The sequence below is a fragment of the Mauremys mutica genome, chromosome 2 (genome assembly GCF_020497125.1).
Source record: "Mauremys mutica isolate MM-2020 ecotype Southern chromosome 2, ASM2049712v1, whole genome shotgun sequence".
Lineage (NCBI taxonomy): Eukaryota > Metazoa > Chordata > Testudines > Geoemydidae > Mauremys > Mauremys mutica.
Genome location: NC_059073.1, coordinates 59,869,676 through 59,890,196, shown reverse-complemented (window position 1 = coordinate 59,890,196; position 20,521 = coordinate 59,869,676). Strand labels below are relative to the sequence as shown.

Here is a 20,521-nt window from a genome sequence, read left to right as displayed (position 1 = left end):
TCAAAGTATCTGAAGTGCATAAATAAGTTCATAACTTCTTTCTATACTTAATAACTGGTTAAAATATTTATTATATAAACTATAAGAACTTCAGCTGGCAAATTAATGTGCAAGTTTCAATCCAATGTGCTTTAAAACTGCTGAGTTACAACCCCTGGAAAAGAGGATTTACAATGAAAAAAACTTAACTTTAGCTCCAACAATACCAATGTACAATATTTTGATAGTTAAAAAACAGAACTTACATTTAGAGTGGCAAGTGGTTCATAGACAATTTCTTCATCTGCCTTTACTTTTTTGTTAAGTATTAGTGGACACTGAAGATACCTGAAGTTATATTCAATCTGTACAGTAAATACATATATTAATGTGTGTTTATGACAATATTGATGTAGCAGTTCAGTCTTGGTACATCAAAGCAAACAAAACAAAAAACAATTAAATATTCTTCATAAAAAATATGACTGATGTAGCAGAATAACTATCAACATGGACACTCTGTACTTATCAATCACTCAGTAAACTATGCAATCTATATGACCAGCTATGATTATTATGGATTTTCATTGCTATCAGTAAAATAAATGGGATCTTAAAATACTCTTAAAGAATATTTCCCCTAAAATATTATAATTTTAAATAATTGTTCTAGTTTTTTTTATTTTAGCATCTTGTACGAGGTAAACGTTATATAGGTAATATAAGAAAGAAACCACAGAGTATTATATTAATTTTCCAAATAATCTGTTAATGTTGTGGACACAATCCAATGTGAAAATCTACATGAGATGTTTTATTATAAATCCAAAATTAGTGCAATTGTAAAACCAACAAAGACTTAAAAATATATCCTGCTTCCTTGGATATCTGTAAGGTGACTGTCGTTTTAGATTTTGGACGTGATAATAAGATGTGCCAATTTACGTACAGAAGCCATATTCAGGTTTGGAATAAGCACAACCTGGTTTAGAGGGGACGTGAAGGCAGTTATAAAAATTAATATCTAACAAATGGAAGAAAAGGGAAGTTGATAGTAATGAATATAAATCAGATGTTCTGAATTGTAGAAAATTGATATGGGAAGCTAAGAGACATAAGAAGAAAGCTATGGCCAGCAGAATGAAGGACAATAAGAAGGAGTTTTTTAAATATACTAGGAACAAAAATAATCCTGATAATTGCATTGGTCCATTACAAGATGGAAATGGTAGAATTATCAATAACAACAGAGAAAAGGAAGAAGTGTTCAATAAATATTTCTGTTCTGTCTTTGGGGGAAAAACAGATGATATAGTCTCATAATATGGTGATGATAACACTCCTTCCATTCCACTAGTATCTCTAAAGGATGTTAAACAGCACGTATTAAGGTTAGACATTTTAAAATCAGCAGGTCCAGATAACTTGCATCCAAGACTTTTAAAAGAGTTTGCTGAGGAGCTCACTGGACCATTAATACTGATTTTCAATCAGTCCTGGAGCTCTGGAAAAGTTCCTGAAGACTGAAAGAAAGCTAATGCTGTTGTGCCAATATTTAGAAAGGATAAACGGGATGACCTTGTTAATTATAGGTCTTACATCAATCCCAAGCAAGATAATGAAGTGGCTGATATGGGACTCAAGTAATAAAGAATTAAAAGAGGGTACAGTACTTAATGCATATCAACATGGGTTTATGGAAAATAGATCCTATCAAACTAACTTGATATATTTTTTGATGAGATTACAAGTTTGGTTAATAAAGGTAATATTGTTGACGTAATCTATTTACTTTAGCCTTCTCTAAGGTGTTGCACTTGGTATCATATGGCATGCTGATTAAAAACTAGAATGATATAAAATTAATATGGTACACATCAAATGGATTAAAAACTGGCTAACTGCTATATCTCAAAATGTAACTGTAAATGGGGAATCATCATAGAGCGGGTGTTTTTCCAGTGGTGTCCTGGCGGGATCAATTCTTGGCTCTATGCTATTAACCATTTTTTATCAATGATGTGGAAGAAAACATAAAATCATCACTGATACAGTATGCCAGTGACACAAAAATTGGGGGAGTGGTAAATAATGAAGAGGACAGGTCACTGATTCAGAGTGATCTGGGTACCTTGGTAAAAGGAGTGCAAGCAAACAATATGTTTTAATATGGCTAAATGGAAATGTATACTTATTGGAACAAAGAATGGAAGCCATGCTTATAGGATAGAGGGGTCTATCCTAGGACACAGTGGTTCTGAAAAAGATTTGGGAGTCATGGTGGATAATCAGCTGAACATAAGCTCTCTGTGGCCAAAAGAGCTAATGGATCCTAGGATGCATAAACAGAGGGAATCTCAAGTAATAGTAGAGAGGTTATTTTAACTTTGTATTTGGCACTGGTGCGACTGCTGCTGGAATACTGTGTCCAGTTGTGGTGCCCACAATACAAAAAAATGTTGATAAATTGGAGAGGGTTTCAGGAAGAGCCACAGAATGATTAAAGGATTAGAAAACATGCCTTATAGCGAGCCTCAAAGAGCTCAATCTATTGAGTTAAAAAGAGAAGTTTAAGGGGTAACTTGCTTAGTCTATAAGTAGCTACATGGTGAACAAATAATGGACTCATCAATCTAGCAGAGAAAGATTCAACATGATCCAAAGACTGGAAGTAGCAGCTAGACAAATTCAGATTGGAAATATGGTGTAATTTTTAACAGTGAGAGTAATTAACCATGGGAACAATTTACCAAGGGTCATGATGGATTTTCCATCACTGACAATTTTAATATCAAGACAGGATGTTCTTCTAAAAGATCTTTTTTAGGAATTATTTTGGGGAAGTTCTGTGGCCTGTGTTATACAGGAAGTCACACTAGATGATCATAATGGTCTCTTCAGGTCTTGGAATCTATATGCAAGTCTATGAACACTGAAGACAGCTGCACCACTTAAACCAGGTGTGTGTTTGACGCAGCAAGTGAACATTTTGCCTGTACTCATTGTTAAGAAAATAGCGTATATTCTGAAAAATCTATAACCTTTGATTCCAGATTCATTTCAAGAGGTATCTTAGCAAAGTTGAAGACCTATAAATTGCTAAAGTTTAAATTATAGTTATAACAATTTCTAAACATGAAAATTACAGCAACTGACCTTCAAAACAGGACAAAGAGCAAAATAAGACAACATACCTGGAAGCATGTATTTACGTTATATGTATGTTATGTATCTGTGTGTGTATATGTATACACACACAAAATTATATACACCCACTGAACTGCTAAGCCAATTGTGAATGTGTCCATTTCAGTCTCAACTACTATAAACAAAAATGATCAAGGGTATGGAACATCTTCCATACAAGGAGAGGCTAAAATTTTAGGGCTATTCAGCTTTTAAAAAAAGAAATGACTAAGGGGGATCTGATAGAGGTCTATAAAATCATGAATGGTGTGGAAAAAGTGAATAGAGAAGTGTTATTCACCCATTACCCAATACAAAAATGAGGAGGCATCAAATGAACTTAATACACCTCAGGCTTAATACAAACAAGAGGAAATATTTTTTCACACAATGCACAACTAACCTGTGGAACTCATTGCCATGGGATGTTGTGATGGCCAAAAGCATACTATGTTCAAAAAAGAACTGGATGAGTTCATGGAGGATAGGAATGCAACCTCATGCTTGGGGCAACTCTAAACCTCTGACTACCAGAAGCTGAGAGAAGAAGACTGGGGGGATCACTACATAATCACTCTATTCTGTCCACTCCCCCTGAAGCTTTGGCATGGGCCACTGTCAGAGACAACTACTAAACAGATGGATCATAGTCTGATCGTTATGGCAGCTATTATGTTCTTATGTTCTAATTTCATGCAGAAGGTGGAAAGAGGATACCAGCAGGGCTGACGAGGTGGGGGGGGGGAAAGCCAGTACAAATTATCGGGGCCTGGCGGTCCGCAAGGGGGCCCGGGGCCCGGCTTTTCCTGGCCCTGTTTAGCTGGTCCACCCTTGCTGGGGGGGGGCCCAAAATTTTTTTCACCGGGGCCCAAACTCACTCTCAGTGGCCCTGGATACCAGGGGCATCCCTTGGTACAAGATATTTCTTCCCTTGTAGATATAAAAAGGTGACAGCATCAATTGCATACATATTTCACTAACTGGTCCATATACTGAATAGATGACTTTGCTATCAGATTTGAAAGGGCCTTCAGTTCAAGGAACTACATAATATGAAGACTGTAGCCTTTTGTGGGTTCCTGATTAAATAAAATGGCTTTAGCAGTGCTCTCCTCCAAATAGCAAAGTGTGGAGCTGTCTCTTCTCCCTGTCTCTAGATAGATGTGTAGATTTTAAGGAGATTCTTCTATTGCCTTTAAATGGCAATTCTGAGTTCATGAATCCTCTTTCTTTTCCTTCTTAACCCAGTTTGGCTCATGTTACTGAACCATCGTGGGAAGAACATGCATCAACACTTTAGGCATGACATCAGCACAATTTGTGCTGAAGTTGCTGGAGGCAAGGATGCTGACTGTACTGAAGCATATTATGAAATTGTGTGATGACAGCTTCAAAGGTTAGAGAACAAACAGGGATGTTAAATATACACATCATGATTTTAGCACCAAAACCATCTAAGGTCTAACCATGCAACTCTTGAAGTCAATGAAAGTTGCCATTAAGTTTAATTGGAGGACATTGAATCAGTTTGGTAGGGGGAAGTACTGGGAAACTGCTTAAACCAGTTGATACACATACACAGATTGACAGAGGTGAAGTCAAGTGATAACAAGTATTCACTAGGCTATTTAATATGTCTGGCTGTGGCTTAGATACTGGAGTACTAAGAAAGACACTGAAGACTTGAATGATCAGAGTTCTCAAGGAGTTTGAAACAGACATCAAAAGCAGCCAAGGTATCTGTGGTAGCAAAAGATCACCACAGTGTAGCCTTAACCTGAGCTTTGTTGAACACTCATTTTCAGTTGAGTTCTCCTGGAAAAGGATTTTTCAACACCTACTGCTTTGAAGCCAAAGTGGGTCCTCCCATCTTGTATTTACAATAGAACAAGGAAAAAAATATGGCATGGTAGTGTTTCTGTAAAGTCTGTTTCAGCAGACCTATGCAAAAGCAGGGAGTAAAAGGAACACCATTACAGGCTGCAATGAAAAAGGGACTGATAATGACCGCACTGCATCTTAAGATGAGGGGCTGTTGTCTGGCTTGCTGGGGGAATGAGTGTACCTCTTTAAGAGGCAGAGAAGCACTAATGTTGGTGCAGCCGGAGAGCAGCTCAATGTGGGGATGCTGAATCATCCCTCCAGGTGACCAGTCCAGAAGGAAGGGGAAAGTATATAGAGTAAGCCAGGTGGGAAAATCCCTCTCTCATCTGGACCAAGGCAAGATGGGGGATTTTTTGTCTTCCTCATAGCAGGTAGGTAGGGTAGGGCATAGGTAGGGCAAGCAGGAACAGGAATTAGGCTATGATGTCACAACTCATTATGTAAGCATGGGGCAGATGTCCTATGCAAGTACCCCATAGGAAAGGGATAGAGTGATCAGATAAATGGATTGGTAAAGGATTTAATGGAGGTGTTTGTTAAATGAATGGAAATAGGGGGGTTCGGGGCTGCCATGACTAGAACAGCAGGGAGCCACCCCCCCCCTCCTTTAGATACCACCTTAACCCTAATTCGAGGGTGGGAGGATGGCAAGGATCCAGCAGTGGATTGGCTGGGAACCAGGATGGAAAAGGGGTAGGGCTAATGGAAGCCCCCTGGGTAGATATTGAAATTACCATGGATTTACCTGCACTGTACACTTTTATCTGCCAGGTACTCCCAGACAGTTGCAGTCTAATTAAACCATATCCAGTGTCTCCTAGCCTCCTTCTGGTATAGCCAAACAATTAGAGGCAGTTGGTACCACTGAACCTCATTACTAGGTAAATTCATGCTACCAACTGATGAGTGATTTAAATTATTTATTCTAAACTAAAGGAATTCTTGCCAATCACACACCGGGAGCACAGACCCACGAGTTTACTCAGCTTACCTTTGGTGAATTTCAGTTGCACAATGATCCAGATATAAACTATCTAAAACATGTTAAAAAGGGATTAAACTTTACAGAGTAAGCAAGTTTAAGCAGATATAAACTACACTGATGATTTGCCAAGGTTCAAAAAGTGCCAAGTTCACTCAATTTACTACAATCCAAATTTCTAACAAATGATTTATCACTAATAATATATTGCAGGTACATTATGACATATCTTACTGTAAGAAGAGTTTTAATAATTAAAATGTACTAGTTTTAATTACTTTTTTTCTTCCACTTACATAGAAGTCTCGACTTGTCTTTTCCTCTGAAGAGTCAATCATACAGTTGTCCAAAACCAACTTTCAGCGTGGAAAGAAAAACAATTAATTTGCATAAATTAATTATCATGATTGCTGAAAATTAGGACTGTTCAGAAAAAAAGGAAGATTTCCATACTTTAGGGGGGAAAAAGTGTCCACGGTCTTCAACAATACAGCAAAAATAATTCTAACAAAAATAATTATTCAATACACATTTACAGCATACTTAGTGATGTGCACAACCTATATTTGTACATAGATGTTAACAAACGAGAAATTTTACCTTGTTTACATGGGTACATGACAATTTGCACTTGCACATGCCAAGTCTTTAGAAATACTCATACTTGCAGATCTACTTGCAAATTTCACAGAATTTTTAGAATAAGTTAAATTCTTAATGTGTAGACTAAACAATCTTACTTTTAAAGATTCAGGAACATATTCAACCATTTCCAACAAAGGACACTTATTGGCAGTAGAAGAGTGAGAAAATGTTGTCACAGCTTCTTCCCATCTGCAAGAATAAGTTGAAATAGTGCAGAATTAATTCTATGCTTCTCGGCAAAGGATAAGAAGTTAAACATCAACTTTATAATGAAAGAAAAAATGGATTATGTTATTTTGAAATCTAATTATTTTTAGACCAGATGAGCTGTTATTTCAGAAATTATTCTGCAAATTACAATCTGTAACCAATGTATATGCCATGAAGTGAAAATCAGCTGTTGAGGCCATAACTGAATAATATTCCTCAATGTTTCCCTAAGGATGAGTCATGTTTAATCCTGTTTTCAGATAAGCCGTGATGTTTTGCAAATCACAGGATATACTGAGCTCTTCTTAAAACCTTGGACTCATTATGAACCCTACACTGATACTAGAAGTCTGTATCTTGGGCTCACAAAATTCTGAAGGTAATAAAAAAATACTGGGTATCATCCTGCCACTCTTAGCATGAGTGGTGATCACTCATGGTACAATTCCGCCACTCCTGAAATGGACCCAACAGGTTTAGCAAACCGATGGCATATATAACATGTCCCATCTAAACGTTAACAAACTCTCATAAGAACATAAGAATGAACATAAGAACAGCCATACTGGGTCAGACCAAAGGTCCATCTAGCCCAGTATCCTGTCTTCTGACAGTGGCCAGTGCCAGGTGCTACAGAGGGAATGAATGGAACAGGTAATAATCAAGAGATCCATCTCCTGTCGCCCATTCCCAGCTTCTGGCAAACAGAGACTAGGGACACCATCCCTGTCTATCCTGGCTAATAGCTATTGATGTACCTATCCTCCATGAACTTATCTAGTTCTCTTTTGAACCCTGTCATAATCTTGGCCTTCACAATATTCTCTGGCAAGAAGTTCCAAAGGTTGATTGTGCATTGTCTGAAAAATACTTCCTTTTGTTTGTTTTAAACCTGTCACCTATTAATTTTATTTGGTGCCCTCTAGTTCTTGTGTTATGATAAGTAAATAACATGTCCTTATTTACTTTCTCCACACCAGTCATGATTTTATAGACCTCAATCATATCCCCCCTTAGTTGTCTTTTTCCAAGTTGAAAAGTCCCAGACTTACTAATCTCTCCTCATATGGAAGCCATTCCATACCCCTAGTCATTTTTGCTGCCCTTTTCTGAACCTTTTCCAATTCCAATATATCTTTTTTGAGATGGGGCAACTACATCTGTATGCAGTATTGGTGCTAGTTAACAGCGGACTTTGTGAGGGAGTTCTCTAGATGAAGGAGGAGAATTTACATGACCCTTGGGGTCAGACTGTTGTCTGTAGTGTGTGTGTTTGTGTTTGTGCTGTGCTTGCTGCTTTACTGAAATATTCCGTGTGGTCTGTTTATTTGGGGGACCGTTTTCCTAGCCTAGCCCATCAACCGTTAACCAAAGGGTTGAGCTACTCAGGAAGACCAGGGCTTTAAAAAGCCAGTTCCTAAGCAACAAGAGGAGCTAGTGAACAGAAGTGGCTAATGGGAGTTTTGCAAGGGAGTTTAGAGAGGGAGGGGGACTAGATAAACTTAACAGTCTTTAAACTTAAAGCCAAAAACACCCCCTGATAAAAACAAAACATCAACAAAGGAATGAGCTGCAGGAGTAAAAAGAGAATGCAGGCACAAGTCCAGCAACAGAGTGGTGGCTATGCAGTCTATTGTATCCAGTGCAGCATGTATGATTACCTGCCCTATGGGCAGGTGGCGTATGTGTGCATTCGGTGCAAGGAGCTCCTGGCCCTCAGAGACCATGTAGACCAGAGTGGCTGAACTGGAGGGGCTAAGGAAGACAAAGAGGTATATAGATGAGACTTTCCAGGACACAGTAGAACAGTCCCACCCCTGTCTGACAGCCTCTATGCTGTTGAGGAGAATGAAAGCCTCAGGGAAGGAGAACATTCAACTGGAGCAGAGAGAAATGATCCCATATTTGGGACCCTCCTTCCAGATGATGCCATGATATCCTCTCATACTGAGGATACCTCTCCAGGGGTGGGAACTCCAGTTATTAGGAAGAGACAGGTAATAGTTATGGGGGATTTGATCATTAGAAACATAAGTAGCTGGGTTTGCAATGACCGGGAGAACCGCATGGTGATTTGCTTGCCTGGTGCAATCTATTAATGGAGATTCTCTATGTCCTAGTAAGGAGGAGAGGATGAAAGATGATAAAATAGAGGTAGGATCTAATGAGAAACAGTCAAATGAAAAAGAGTACCATTCAACTGTATCATGTAATGTCAGACAGCTAAAAAGTGAAAAGTTTTTAAAGTGCTTATATACAAATGCTAGAAGTCTAAATAATAAGATGGGTGAACTAGAGTGCCTCATATTAAATGAGGATATTGATATAACAGGCATCACAGAAACTTGGTGGAAGGAGGATAATCAATGGCACATGGTAATACCAGGATACAAAATATATCAGAAGGACAGAACAGCTCATGCTGGTGGAGGAGTGGGACTATATGTGAAAAAAAGCGTAGAATCAAATGAAGTCAAAATCTTAAATGAACCAAACTGTACCATAGAATCTCTATAGATAGTAATTCCATGCTCTAATAATAAGAATATAGCAGTAGGCATATATTACAGACCACCTAACTAGGATGGTGATAGTGACTGTGAAATGCTCAGGGAGATTAGAGAGGCTATAAAAATTAAAAAAAACTCAATAATAATAGGGGATTTCAACTACCCCATATTGACTGGGTTCATGTCACCTGAGGACAGGATGCAGAAATAAAGTTTCTTGACAGCTTAAATGACTGCTTCTTGGAGCAGGTAGTCCTGGAACCCACATGAGACAATTCTTGAATGGCATACTGGGTCAGACCAATAGCCCATCTAGCCCTGTATCCTGTTGTCTGAAAGTGGCCAGTGCCAAATACACCAGACGGAATGAAAAGAACAAGGAAATTATCTATTGATCCATCCGCTGTTGTCTAGCCCTAGCTTCACTGAATCACCCTTGTCCACACTTGTTGACTCTCTCAAAAAATTCTAATAGATTGGTGAGAGATGATTTCCTTTTAGAAAAGCCATGTTGACTCGTTCCCAACAAACCTTTTTCATCTATATGTCTGATAATTCTGTTCTTTACTGTAATTTCAACCAAATTTGCTTGGTACTGAGATTAGGTTTATTGGCCTGTAATTGCCAGGCTTGTCTCTGGAGTATTTTTCTTAAAAATCAGTGTTACATTAGCTATCCACCAGTCATCTGGTACAGAGGCTGATTTGAGTGATAAATTACATACCACAATTAGTAATTCTGCAAGTTCATATCTGAGTTCCTTCAGAACTCTTGGGTGAATATCATCTGGTCCTGGTGACTTGTCACTGTTTAATTTATCAGTTTGTTCCAAATCTTTCTCTAATGACACCCCAGACTGAGATAGTTCCTTGGATTTGTCACCAAAAAAGAATGGCTCAGGTGTGAGATTCTCCCTCACAGCCTCTGCAGTGAAGATCAATGCAAAGAATTCATTTAGCTTCTCTGCAACAGCCTTTTCTCCTTGAGTCTTCCTCATGTACTTAAACATTTGCAACAGTTTTACCCAGCAATTTTAAATTAAATCCCTGGAATTATGTGACTTGTGCTCAGGCTTTGATAAAAATTCTGTATCTTTGTACCATTACAGTACCATATTCTAGAGCAAGAACTACTCATTCTCTTGGCTTCTTGTCATGTTTCTTGCAGTCCTTGAACAATTGCCCTGACATGGAGAGGATTTCCTTCCTATAGCTATTATTTATTTTACCATTTCCTCCCGATTCTCATTCTACATATTATATCAGTATTAATCTTTTGAATATGGAAAATACGTATCTGATCAACTGTAGTATATTGCATGCTCAGTACATTAACTGCCAGTGAACAAAGAGAAGACAATGGTCACTAAACACCTGAAACTATTAAAAAGTGTTGTATAGGCATCTCACCTTTTATTCAGAATGACAGCAGACACTACATCTTTACGCCTCTTGTGTATTGCTTCATGGAAAAAAGAGGCTGATGCTTTGTTCAAGATTATTTTGGCATCATCATCAAGAAGTAGTCTCACCGCTTTCGCATGTCCTTCTTTTGCAGCAAGATGAAGAGCTGTGTTCTTTTCAGAAAGACAACATACCAAAACATTATTAGGAATCATTATGCTTAAAAGAAATGTACAACCCTTTCCCCCTCCCCTCCCACTCCTCAAGGGCAAGATTCTGCTCTCAATTCATAGAACATAGGACTGTAAGGGACCTTGAGAGGTCATCTAGGCCAGTCTCCTGCACGAATGGCAAGACTGAGGGTACGTCTACACTACGAGATTATTCCGATTTTACAGAAACCGGTTTTTTAAAACAGATTGTATAAAGTCGAGTGCACGCGGCCACACTAAGCACATTAATTCGGCGGTGTGCATCCATGTACTGAGGCTAGCGTCGATTTCCTGAGCATTGCACTGTGGGTAGCTATCCCATAGCTATCCCATAGTTCCCACAGTCTCCCCCGCCCATTGGAATGCTGGGTTGAGATCCCACGTGCCTGATGGGGCAAAAAACATTGCCGCTGGTGTTTCTGGATACAGCCTCACCCCTCCCTCCGTGAAAGCAGCAGCCAACTGTTTCGCGCCTTTTTTCCTGGGTGAACTGTGCAAACGCCATTCCACGGCAAGCATGGACCCTGCTGAGCTCAAGACAGCAATCATGGACATTTTAAACACCTCGCGCATTCTCGTGCAGTCAATGCTGAACCGGGACCTGCAAAGCCAAGCGAGGAGGCGGCAGCTACGGCAGCGTGGCGATGAGAGTGATGAGGACATGGACACAGAATTCTGTCAAACTGCGGGCCCCTGCGCTTTGGAGATCCTGCTAGTAATGGGGCAGGTTCTAGCCATTGAACGCCGATTTTGGGCACAGGAAACAAGCACAGACTGGTGGGACCACATAGTGTTGCAAGTGTGGGATGATTCCCAGTGGCTACGAAACTTTCGCATGTGTAAGAGCACTTTCATGGAACTTTGTGACTTGCTTTCCCCTGCCCTGAAGCACCAGAATACCAAGATGAGAGCAGCCCTCACAGTTGAGAAGCGAGTGGCAATAGCCCTCTGGAAGCTTGCAACGCCAGACAGCTACCGGTCATCGGGAATCAATTTGGAGTGGGCAAATCTACTGTGGGGGCTGCTGTGATGCAAGTAGCCAAAGCAATCACTAAGCTGCTGCTATAAAAGGTTGTGACTCTGGGAAATGTGCAGGTCATAGTGGATGGCTTTGCTGCAATGGGATTCCCTAACTGTGGTGGGGCGATAGATGGAACCCATATCCCTATCTTGGCACCAGAGCACCAGGGCACCCACTACATAAACCGCAAGGGGTACTTTTCCATGGTGCTGCAAGCACTGGTGGATCACAAGGGACGTTTCACCAACATCCACGTGGGATGGCTGGGAAGGGTTCATGACGCTCGCGTCTTCAGGAACACTACTCTGTTTAAACGGCTGCAGCAAGGGAATTACTTCCCAGACCAGAAAATAACAGTTGGGGCTGTTGAAATGCCTATAGTTATCCTTGGGGACTCAGCCTACCCCTTGATGCCATGGCTCATGAAGCCATACACAGGCAGCCTGGACAGTAGTCAGGAGCTGTTCAACTACAGGCTGAGCAAGTGCAGAATGGTGGTAGAATGTGCATTTGGCCGTTTAAAGGCGCGCTGGCGCACGTTACTGACTCACTCAGACCTCAGCCAAACCAATGTCCCCATTGTTATTGCTGCTTGCTGTGTGCTCCACAATCTCTGTGAGAGCAAGGGGGAGACGTTTATGGCAGGGTGGGAGGCTGAGGCAAATCACCTGGCCCCTGATTACACACAGCCAGACACCAGGGAGATTAGAAGAGCACACCAGGAAGCGGTGCGCATTAGAGAAGCTTTGAAAACCAGTTTCATCACTGGCCAGGGTACAGTGTGACTGTTGTGTTTGTTTCTCCTTGATGAAACCCCCCCCCACCCCGTTGATTGACTCATTCCCTGTAAGCCACCCGCACCCCCCCTTCAATCACAGCTTGCTTTCTAAGGAAATAAAGTCACTCTCATTTAAAAATCATGTATTCTTTATTACTTAATTATAAAAAGAGGGAGAGAACTGATAAGGTAGCCTGGGTGGGGTTTGGGAGGAGAAGAGTAGGGAAGGAAACGGCCACTAAAATTTTTTCATAATAATGAGAGCCTTTTGGTTGGGCTGTCCACTGGGGTGGAGTGGGCGGGTGCACGGAGCCTACCCCCACAAGTTCTTACTCATCTGGCAGGTGAGGAGGCTAAGGAACATGGTGAGGGGGGAGGGTGGTTATACAGGGGCTGCAGCGGCACTCTGTGATCCTGCTGCCATTCCTGAAGCTCCACCATACGCCAGAGCATGTCAGTTTGATCTCGCAGCAGCCCCAGAGTTGCATCCCGCCACCGCTGATCTTCCTGCCACCACCTCTCATCTCGAGCATCTCTCCTCTCATCTCAAGCGTCTCTCCTGTCCTCACGTTCGTCCCTCCTGTCCTCACGGTCACTGGCATCTTTACTGTACTTTGCTACCACATCCTTCCACTCATTCAGATGAGCTCTTTCATTGCGGGTCACTTCCATGATTTCCGAAAACATTTCTTCTCGCGTCTTTTTTTTCCGATGCCTTATCTGAGATAGCCTTCGGGACGGTGTAGGGAGGCTTGAAAAATTTGCAGCTGCATGAGGGAGGGAAAAAAGGGAGAGAAGTATTTTAGAGAACAATGGTCATACTCTTTCATGGTGAACAACACTATTCACCTTACATAGCACATGTGTCTTCACTACAAGGTTGCATTTTGCATCTTAATATTGAGTGCCTGCGGCTTTGGTGTTACCGTTGAGTGCTGCTTCTTTCCTGTTAACGTGCAGCAGCAGAAACCACCTCGTGGCTGGCATCATGGAAGATCACTGCTAAACACCCCCCTTCCCCCCCCCCAACCGCGTGGCTGGTAGCAGGAAAGATCCCTGCTAGCCAAATGTGGGAAAAGCTCAGCGCCAATCGCGCCCCCCTTCCCCCCGCTTGGCTACCTGCAGGGAAGGATTTCTTTTAAGCCACAGGCAAACAGCCCAGTAGGAATGGCCATCTCTGTCCCCTTACTTAAATTCCTGAATTTCAACCAGGTTACCATGAACAATATCACTCTCCTGAGGATAACACAGCAAGATAAAGAACGGATGTTGCTTGAATGCCAGCAATCACCGTGACCATACGCAGCTAGGCTTTGTCATGCAATGATACCAGGTTACTTGCTACATGCATGGCGTGGTCAAGTGTCCTACCATGGAGGACGGAATAAAGCAGCGCTGCCCAGAAACCTTCTGCAAAGGCTTTTGGAGTACCTCCAGGAGAGCTTCATGGAGATGTCCCTGGAGGATTTCCGCTCCATCCCCAGACATGTTAACAGACTTTTCCAGTAACTGTACTGGCCGCGAATGCATCCCAAGTCCTCAGGGCAAATTAATCATTAAAAAACACTTGCTTTTAAACCATGTCTTATATTTACAAGGTACACTCACCAGAGGTCCCTTCCATGGATTCATTGTCTGAGATAGTTGCTTGAGAGGGCTGGGAGTAATTCCGTCAGGGCGAGAAAAAGCTCCTGGCTGTTAGGGAGAACGGAGTGCTGTGTGCTCTCTACAAGCTCGTCCTCCTCTTCCTCCTCATCTTCCCTGTCCGCAGAATCCTCAGCCATGGCTGCGATTACCACCCCCACGGACAGGGGTGGGGTAGTGGTGGCGGACCCCCCCTAGAACTGCATGCAGCTCAGCATAGAAGCGGCATGTTTTTGGCCCTGCCCCAAACTTTCCGTTTGCTTCTTTGGTTTTCTGGTAGGCTTGTCTGAGCTCCTTAACTTTCACACGGCACTGTACTGAGTCCCTGGTGTGGCCTCTCTGCATCATGGCCTTGGAAATTTTTTCAAATGTTTTTTCATTTCATCTTTTGGAACAGAGTTCTGTTAGCACGGAATCCTCTCCCCATACAGCGATCAGATCCAGTACCTCCCATGCAGTCCATGCTGGAGCTCTTTTTCGATTCTTAGGAGACTGCATTGTTACCTGTGCTGATGAGCTCTGCGTGGTCACCTGTGCTGGTGAGCTCTCCACGCTGGCCAAACAGGAAATGAAATTCAAAAGTTCGCGGGGCTTTTCCTGTCTACTTGGCTAGTGCATCCGAGTTCAGATGGCTTTCCAGAGTGGTCACAATGGTGCACTGTGGGATAGCTCCCGGAGGCCAATACCGTCGAATTGCGGCCACACTAACCCTAATCCGACATGGCAATACCGATTTGAGTGCTACTCCTCTCGTCGGGGAGGAGTACAGATATCGGTTTTAAGAGCCCTTTATATCTATATAAAGGGCTTCGTTGTGTGGACGGGTGCAGCGTAAAATCGGTTTAACGCTGCTAAATTCGGTATAAATGCGTAGTGTAGACCAAGCCTAAGTATCATCTAGACCATCTGAATCACTTCAGTGGTGGTATAAAAGAACAGAATTTTGTCCCAAGTGTTTAATTGTATATGCCTGTACCATTAAAGAGAAAACAAACTGCATATAGGAAAGGGCAAAGCGTATACAAAGGATACTAATTATTAACATCTCATAGTTTTGCAATTAATGAAAGCAAGATGTTAAAAATAAAACTGTCCTGTGTCAACAGATTCACAGAATCTATATTTGTGGGTCAGGAAGAGAAGAATCCAAAATTAGTTTCCACCAGTGTGGTACTATGCGTAGGTATGCAGGGAATTATTTGCAAGCAGCTCTCTGAGAGGAGGATTTTGCCCCCACTAAGGTAAATGGTTGTGATTTTCAAAAGCACTAAAAGGCCTTAGAAGCACGAGTCCAACTGCAAGTTAGTTGGGCAGGAAGACAAGTGCTTCTAGATCTCTTTGGCACTTTGGTGAATCTCCCCAAATATCAACCCATCCAGTCTTCTCTGAGCAATGTACAAATAAGGGACTACACAATGGCTTCTAATTAGCTTCTAGTGGAATCTGAAGTGCTGTTTTTAATCTAGCAGGTCCTAAATGCTTTGCACCTTGACTACCTAAAAGATTGTCTCTCTCCCATTTTGGTAAAACAACAGTTGCTTGAGCTGAACATCCTTTGGTTTCTGAGAGGGAACTGTTGATGCATCATTTCCCACAAGAGGTCTTCAGCTCCGGAACTAGATTCCTCTCCTGGCCAAAAGATCTTGGTTTTGACAAACTTCAGAACAAGCTGCAAGCATAGCTACTAGGGTTTGCCAGGGGGAATAGACTTCGACGTTTGAAGAGGTTTGTTGATGAATCATTATTTATGGTGGGTTTCCTTTCATTGTTATGAGCTTTTCATATTGTGAGTTTATGATGTTATTATAGTCTGCTACATTGTTATGTGGGTCATGTGGTATAGTTAGTAGAGTCTAAAGTGCTTTACATTTTGTGTTAATGATGTTGATCTTCTGTTGTGTACAGCTCCTAGAACTTGGATGGGCATTTCACTAATTATAAATAAACCTAAACAAGATATGTTAACAACAACAAAATAGTAAGGGTTTTATAATTGCCAAAATAAATATATTATCATAAACACAGTCTCTCATAATCTTCAACAGTGAAACAAGGTTGCTAACAGGAATTACATGTTTGATTGCAATGAGACAACAGAGTGGAAACAAACAAAATTATACATATACATACCCCTTCTTCATCCACTCTGTCTGTAGATTTCACATTAGTATCCAAAATGATTTGCATTGTGCGAGTGTATCCTCCGAAGGCAGCATGGTGCAGGGCTGACCAGCCTTTATAATCACTTTTGAAACAGTAGATATGATGTTATTCAAATATTTTTACAAGTATAACCTACAACCTTGAGCTCATGGGCCTGGTTCTCCCCTCCCTCACAATAGTTTCCTCACTGTTGTTCTCCATCAATGTCAATGTCTTTTTGCTGAGTAAAGTACAATAGTCTCCTCCTAGTACTACACTCAGCCATGTAAGGGTAATCTCAACAGTGTAAAAGTAATGGGGTCTCATAAAGGCTGATATGTGATCTTGTGGGATCTTGCCTGTTTCATGGGATTCGCCTCTGAAATAAGTGAGAAACTTACAAGACCAGGGTATTAACATGTAACAGCTGATGCTGCATACAACACTGTAGTACTGTTGAATTGTACATTTAAGGCAACTGACAAGCATTAAAAGCACACAATTTTATTTCTATTAAAATTATTTCATGTAAATATTGTGACATCCTATGTGTTAGTGAATTGTCCTGGACTAATAACACATTATATGAAAAGCCCCCTGAATCAGGTTCATTGTAGAATATTCTTAATGACTTAAACAATGTAATATACAATGTTAGTGTACATGTGATAATTCATACCTTAGCTTTAATGCAAACTTGCATGGACAATCCAGCACAACTTTAGAGATGAGTACAAAATGTAAGTAATAAAGTAGCTCAGTAACACTAATTATTTTAAAGAAAGGAAACCCATACACTTACCACAGGAAGAGGGCACCCTTCTTCAGTAGAAATTGCACGACCTTTTCATGACCATTTTGGGCTGCCAAGTGAAGGGGAGTCATTCCCTTCTTATCACCTTCATTCAAAAGTCTTGTGTCATTCATGCCTCTGAGAAGTCGCTGACAGGTGTTGATGCGCCCATAGCTTTAAAAGATGAATGTACAGGATAATACTGAGAAAATCTGAATGTATAAAATGGCATTGATATGTTGTATAGACTGCACCACTTACCTGGCTGCAAAATGCAAGGGAGACTTCTTGTCTCTACTTTTAGAATAGACAGAAACATTCAAGTCGAGCAAGCTATTTACAGAGAAGGGCACTCCTTGTCTGCATGCATAATGTAGTGGAGTGCACCCCTCGTTATCTTCTTCCACTACAAGATCTTTAATATGTTTCATCTGTTGGCAAAGAGAAATGGTTGTATACATATTACCAATGCAACTGTGGGTCCTAGCTAGTTAGCAGTAATTTTTTGAAGCTACTTTTAAAAATAAATCTTTATGGAACTTTAAGAAAAGTAAAATTAAAAACAGAAGCAACAAAAACAAGAGTGCCTTTTACAAATATGTAAGGCTGATTGATGGTTTTCAGTGAATTTACACTTCACAAGAAGAACTCAGCAACTTGGCTATTGGGCCCTCGAGCTCTCTATTTATCCACAGAACAGGTGCAATACAGGAAGTACAAGATTCTCTTACACTGCCACACCATGCACCTCAACCACATCAGGGAGGAAAATGAAGACATGTCAGCAGCTTACATGCCTCCTGAATATTTGGTCTCTCTGTGGCGCTATTCAGAAGGTGGCCAGTGAGGATGGTGGTAATTTTGCAGTGTGGACACCTGCAAAGCCATCAGAAGGTGAAAAAATTTGGTCACAAATTACCTGAGGCTAAATTTGCCCACAGTAGTAGAGAGAGGCAGAAACTGAACTCTTGTGCAAGTGGGAGCAGCTGCACTACAGCAGAGATTCAATCTCAGGGGGTGGGAGACAGCATTTGCCAACCCTCCTCTGGGGGGGGGTTCAAATGGAAGTGAAGGCCTTTAAAGCAGAAGTGTCAAACTCATTCACAGCAGTGGAATGAATTCTGTTTAATTGTGTTCCATGGGCTGGGGTATAAATTTAGGAGTATATATTCCCCACAGTATACAATGGAATGCCCATTGATGTCAGTAGGTTTGCACAGAGAGCAATAGGAGAACAGAGCCTTTAGGTAGTAATGAAACATTTAGTTATTCATTCAGTGCCTCATTGTCACATTCACTGCTCAGTGAGAGAATATGCTTTCCTTGAGGCATCACTATTTCTGCTTTGTGTTTCTCTTCCTTCCCCAACCTTTCTCTTTCCCTCCTCTAATTTTTTGAGTCTCCTCTTTTCTCTGCATTTCCCTTCCTGCAGCAACTTTCAGTTCCCAGTCCAGTGCACTTCACTCCCAGCCCTTAAGCCCATTCCACCCACTGAAATGATCAGTGATTAAATACTTTTAAAAGTTGACAACATGACATGCAAAAGTCATCATTGTTCTTTAAAGTTGATTCTCCAATCAGATTAATATGGGGAGTTCACACCTCTGACTCATGGTTTCAAGCTGTCTGCGCATTCAGGCAGACGTAACTGCAGCAGTTATACTTGGCTCACATCTGAAATGTTATCTCTGCAGCTATGATGGCTAGAAACTTACTATATTTTCTTTAAATTAAAGCTTAGATTCAGAGAATCTGAATATGTCAAGTGACCCATATAAATACATCAAACAGGCCGAGTGCAGAATTATGTTTGATACTCCTGTTTTAAAATATGGCTAGGGATTTATTGAAACCCAGGCAATGGAGACTTCCTAAAGAATTTGCTGCAGCATGCAGCATATCCCAGGGTTTGATTGCCTATTAACTGGCAAAGTAGAAGAAAAGGTTCTATAATATATTGCTAATCTCCTGAGCCATTCAATCCCCCGGCAGCAAATAACTTTATTCCTTTGCCTTCCGGAGAGATCTGTATTATTGGCTTGATTGTGTTTATTTTTATATTTGTATCTATTTAAATTACCCTGTGGGGACAGTGAGGTGAGTTTACAAATAAAATGAATTTCCATAAATGTTCTGGAAGAAAAGAGAATCCTTAAACAGTTGGACAAAGAGACTGAATTCATCAGAGAAAGATACAAATAGATCCTCACTGTACCTGCAGAAATTTCTCATCCAGATGTTGTAATCCTCCAGGCTGCAGTACTGTCAAGTGCAAGAAATTCCGACCAAGCTGATCTTTTAAAGATATATTTGCTCCTAAATAAATATGGAGATAAATACTAGCAATTCAAAACTGCTGGCCTCTGATAACTAATAATGTTTGATTAAAATGCACAAGCTAAAATGAAATTAAAAATACAATTATTTCAGCCAATGCAACAACAAATATCACACCAAGACTTCTACTAACTCTAAGCTTTCAATTTACAGTAATATATGAATTTCATTTGTTCCACTGTAGCACTCAGATTTATAGTGGTGTGATATTCGGAAATGTTGAGCCTCCACAACTGCTGGTGGGAATGGAGGCTGCATGATCAACACCTCTAAATATATCAGGCTCATAGTGTACTGCTGCCATAGTCATATTGTTTCAACAGGAATTCTGTGTTTCAGTATCAGTTTACTTCAGTGCTGTTATATGAATAATCTATGATAACATTATAATAGTTGGGCAACACAGAAATGGAATGTCTTGCTTATTGGAAGCAAGAGAGTGCCTTGCTAAAGTCCATAACAGTTTTACTATAAACTTTCTATTAAAAAAGGAATAGTTTGTTAATAAAAATTAATGTTATAAATATTGAGAGAAATACTCACAAGAATATTTACAGTAGCTTATTCTTAAAAATGTGGCAACTGACAATTAAAGATGAAACTTCATTAAGGGTTTAATAGTTAGTAAAGTTTCAGGTGACACTAAACTGTGACCACTTACTACAGGTTAGGTTTAATACTTAAATCCACTAATGATCAGAAACTTGACCATGTCAAAGTGGTATCTTCATGTTCAATAATTCTGTTCCCTCTCTGTGTACTCAATAGTGCAGAGCTGCCTTGAGCTTGTGGAGA

General features: G+C 40.7%; 1 protein-coding gene across 1 annotated transcript in view; it reads right to left on the bottom strand.

The window, feature by feature from the left end:
- TRPA1 (transient receptor potential cation channel subfamily A member 1) overlaps nucleotides 1-20,521 on the bottom strand; it is a 68,971-nt gene that overhangs the window by 17,971 nt on the left and 30,479 nt on the right. Inside the window, exons 10-17 of the mRNA XM_045007261.1 lie at nucleotides 19,605-19,705; nucleotides 17,651-17,820; nucleotides 17,399-17,563; nucleotides 16,585-16,699; nucleotides 10,806-10,972; nucleotides 6,772-6,865; nucleotides 6,328-6,387; nucleotides 246-344 (exon numbers count right to left, since the gene is read on the bottom strand). Of these exons, the coding sequence (XP_044863196.1) occupies nucleotides 246-344; nucleotides 6,328-6,387; nucleotides 6,772-6,865; nucleotides 10,806-10,972; nucleotides 16,585-16,699; nucleotides 17,399-17,563; nucleotides 17,651-17,820; nucleotides 19,605-19,705 (971 nt within the window). The remainder of the gene's footprint in view (nucleotides 1-245; nucleotides 345-6,327; nucleotides 6,388-6,771; nucleotides 6,866-10,805; nucleotides 10,973-16,584; nucleotides 16,700-17,398; nucleotides 17,564-17,650; nucleotides 17,821-19,604; nucleotides 19,706-20,521) is intronic.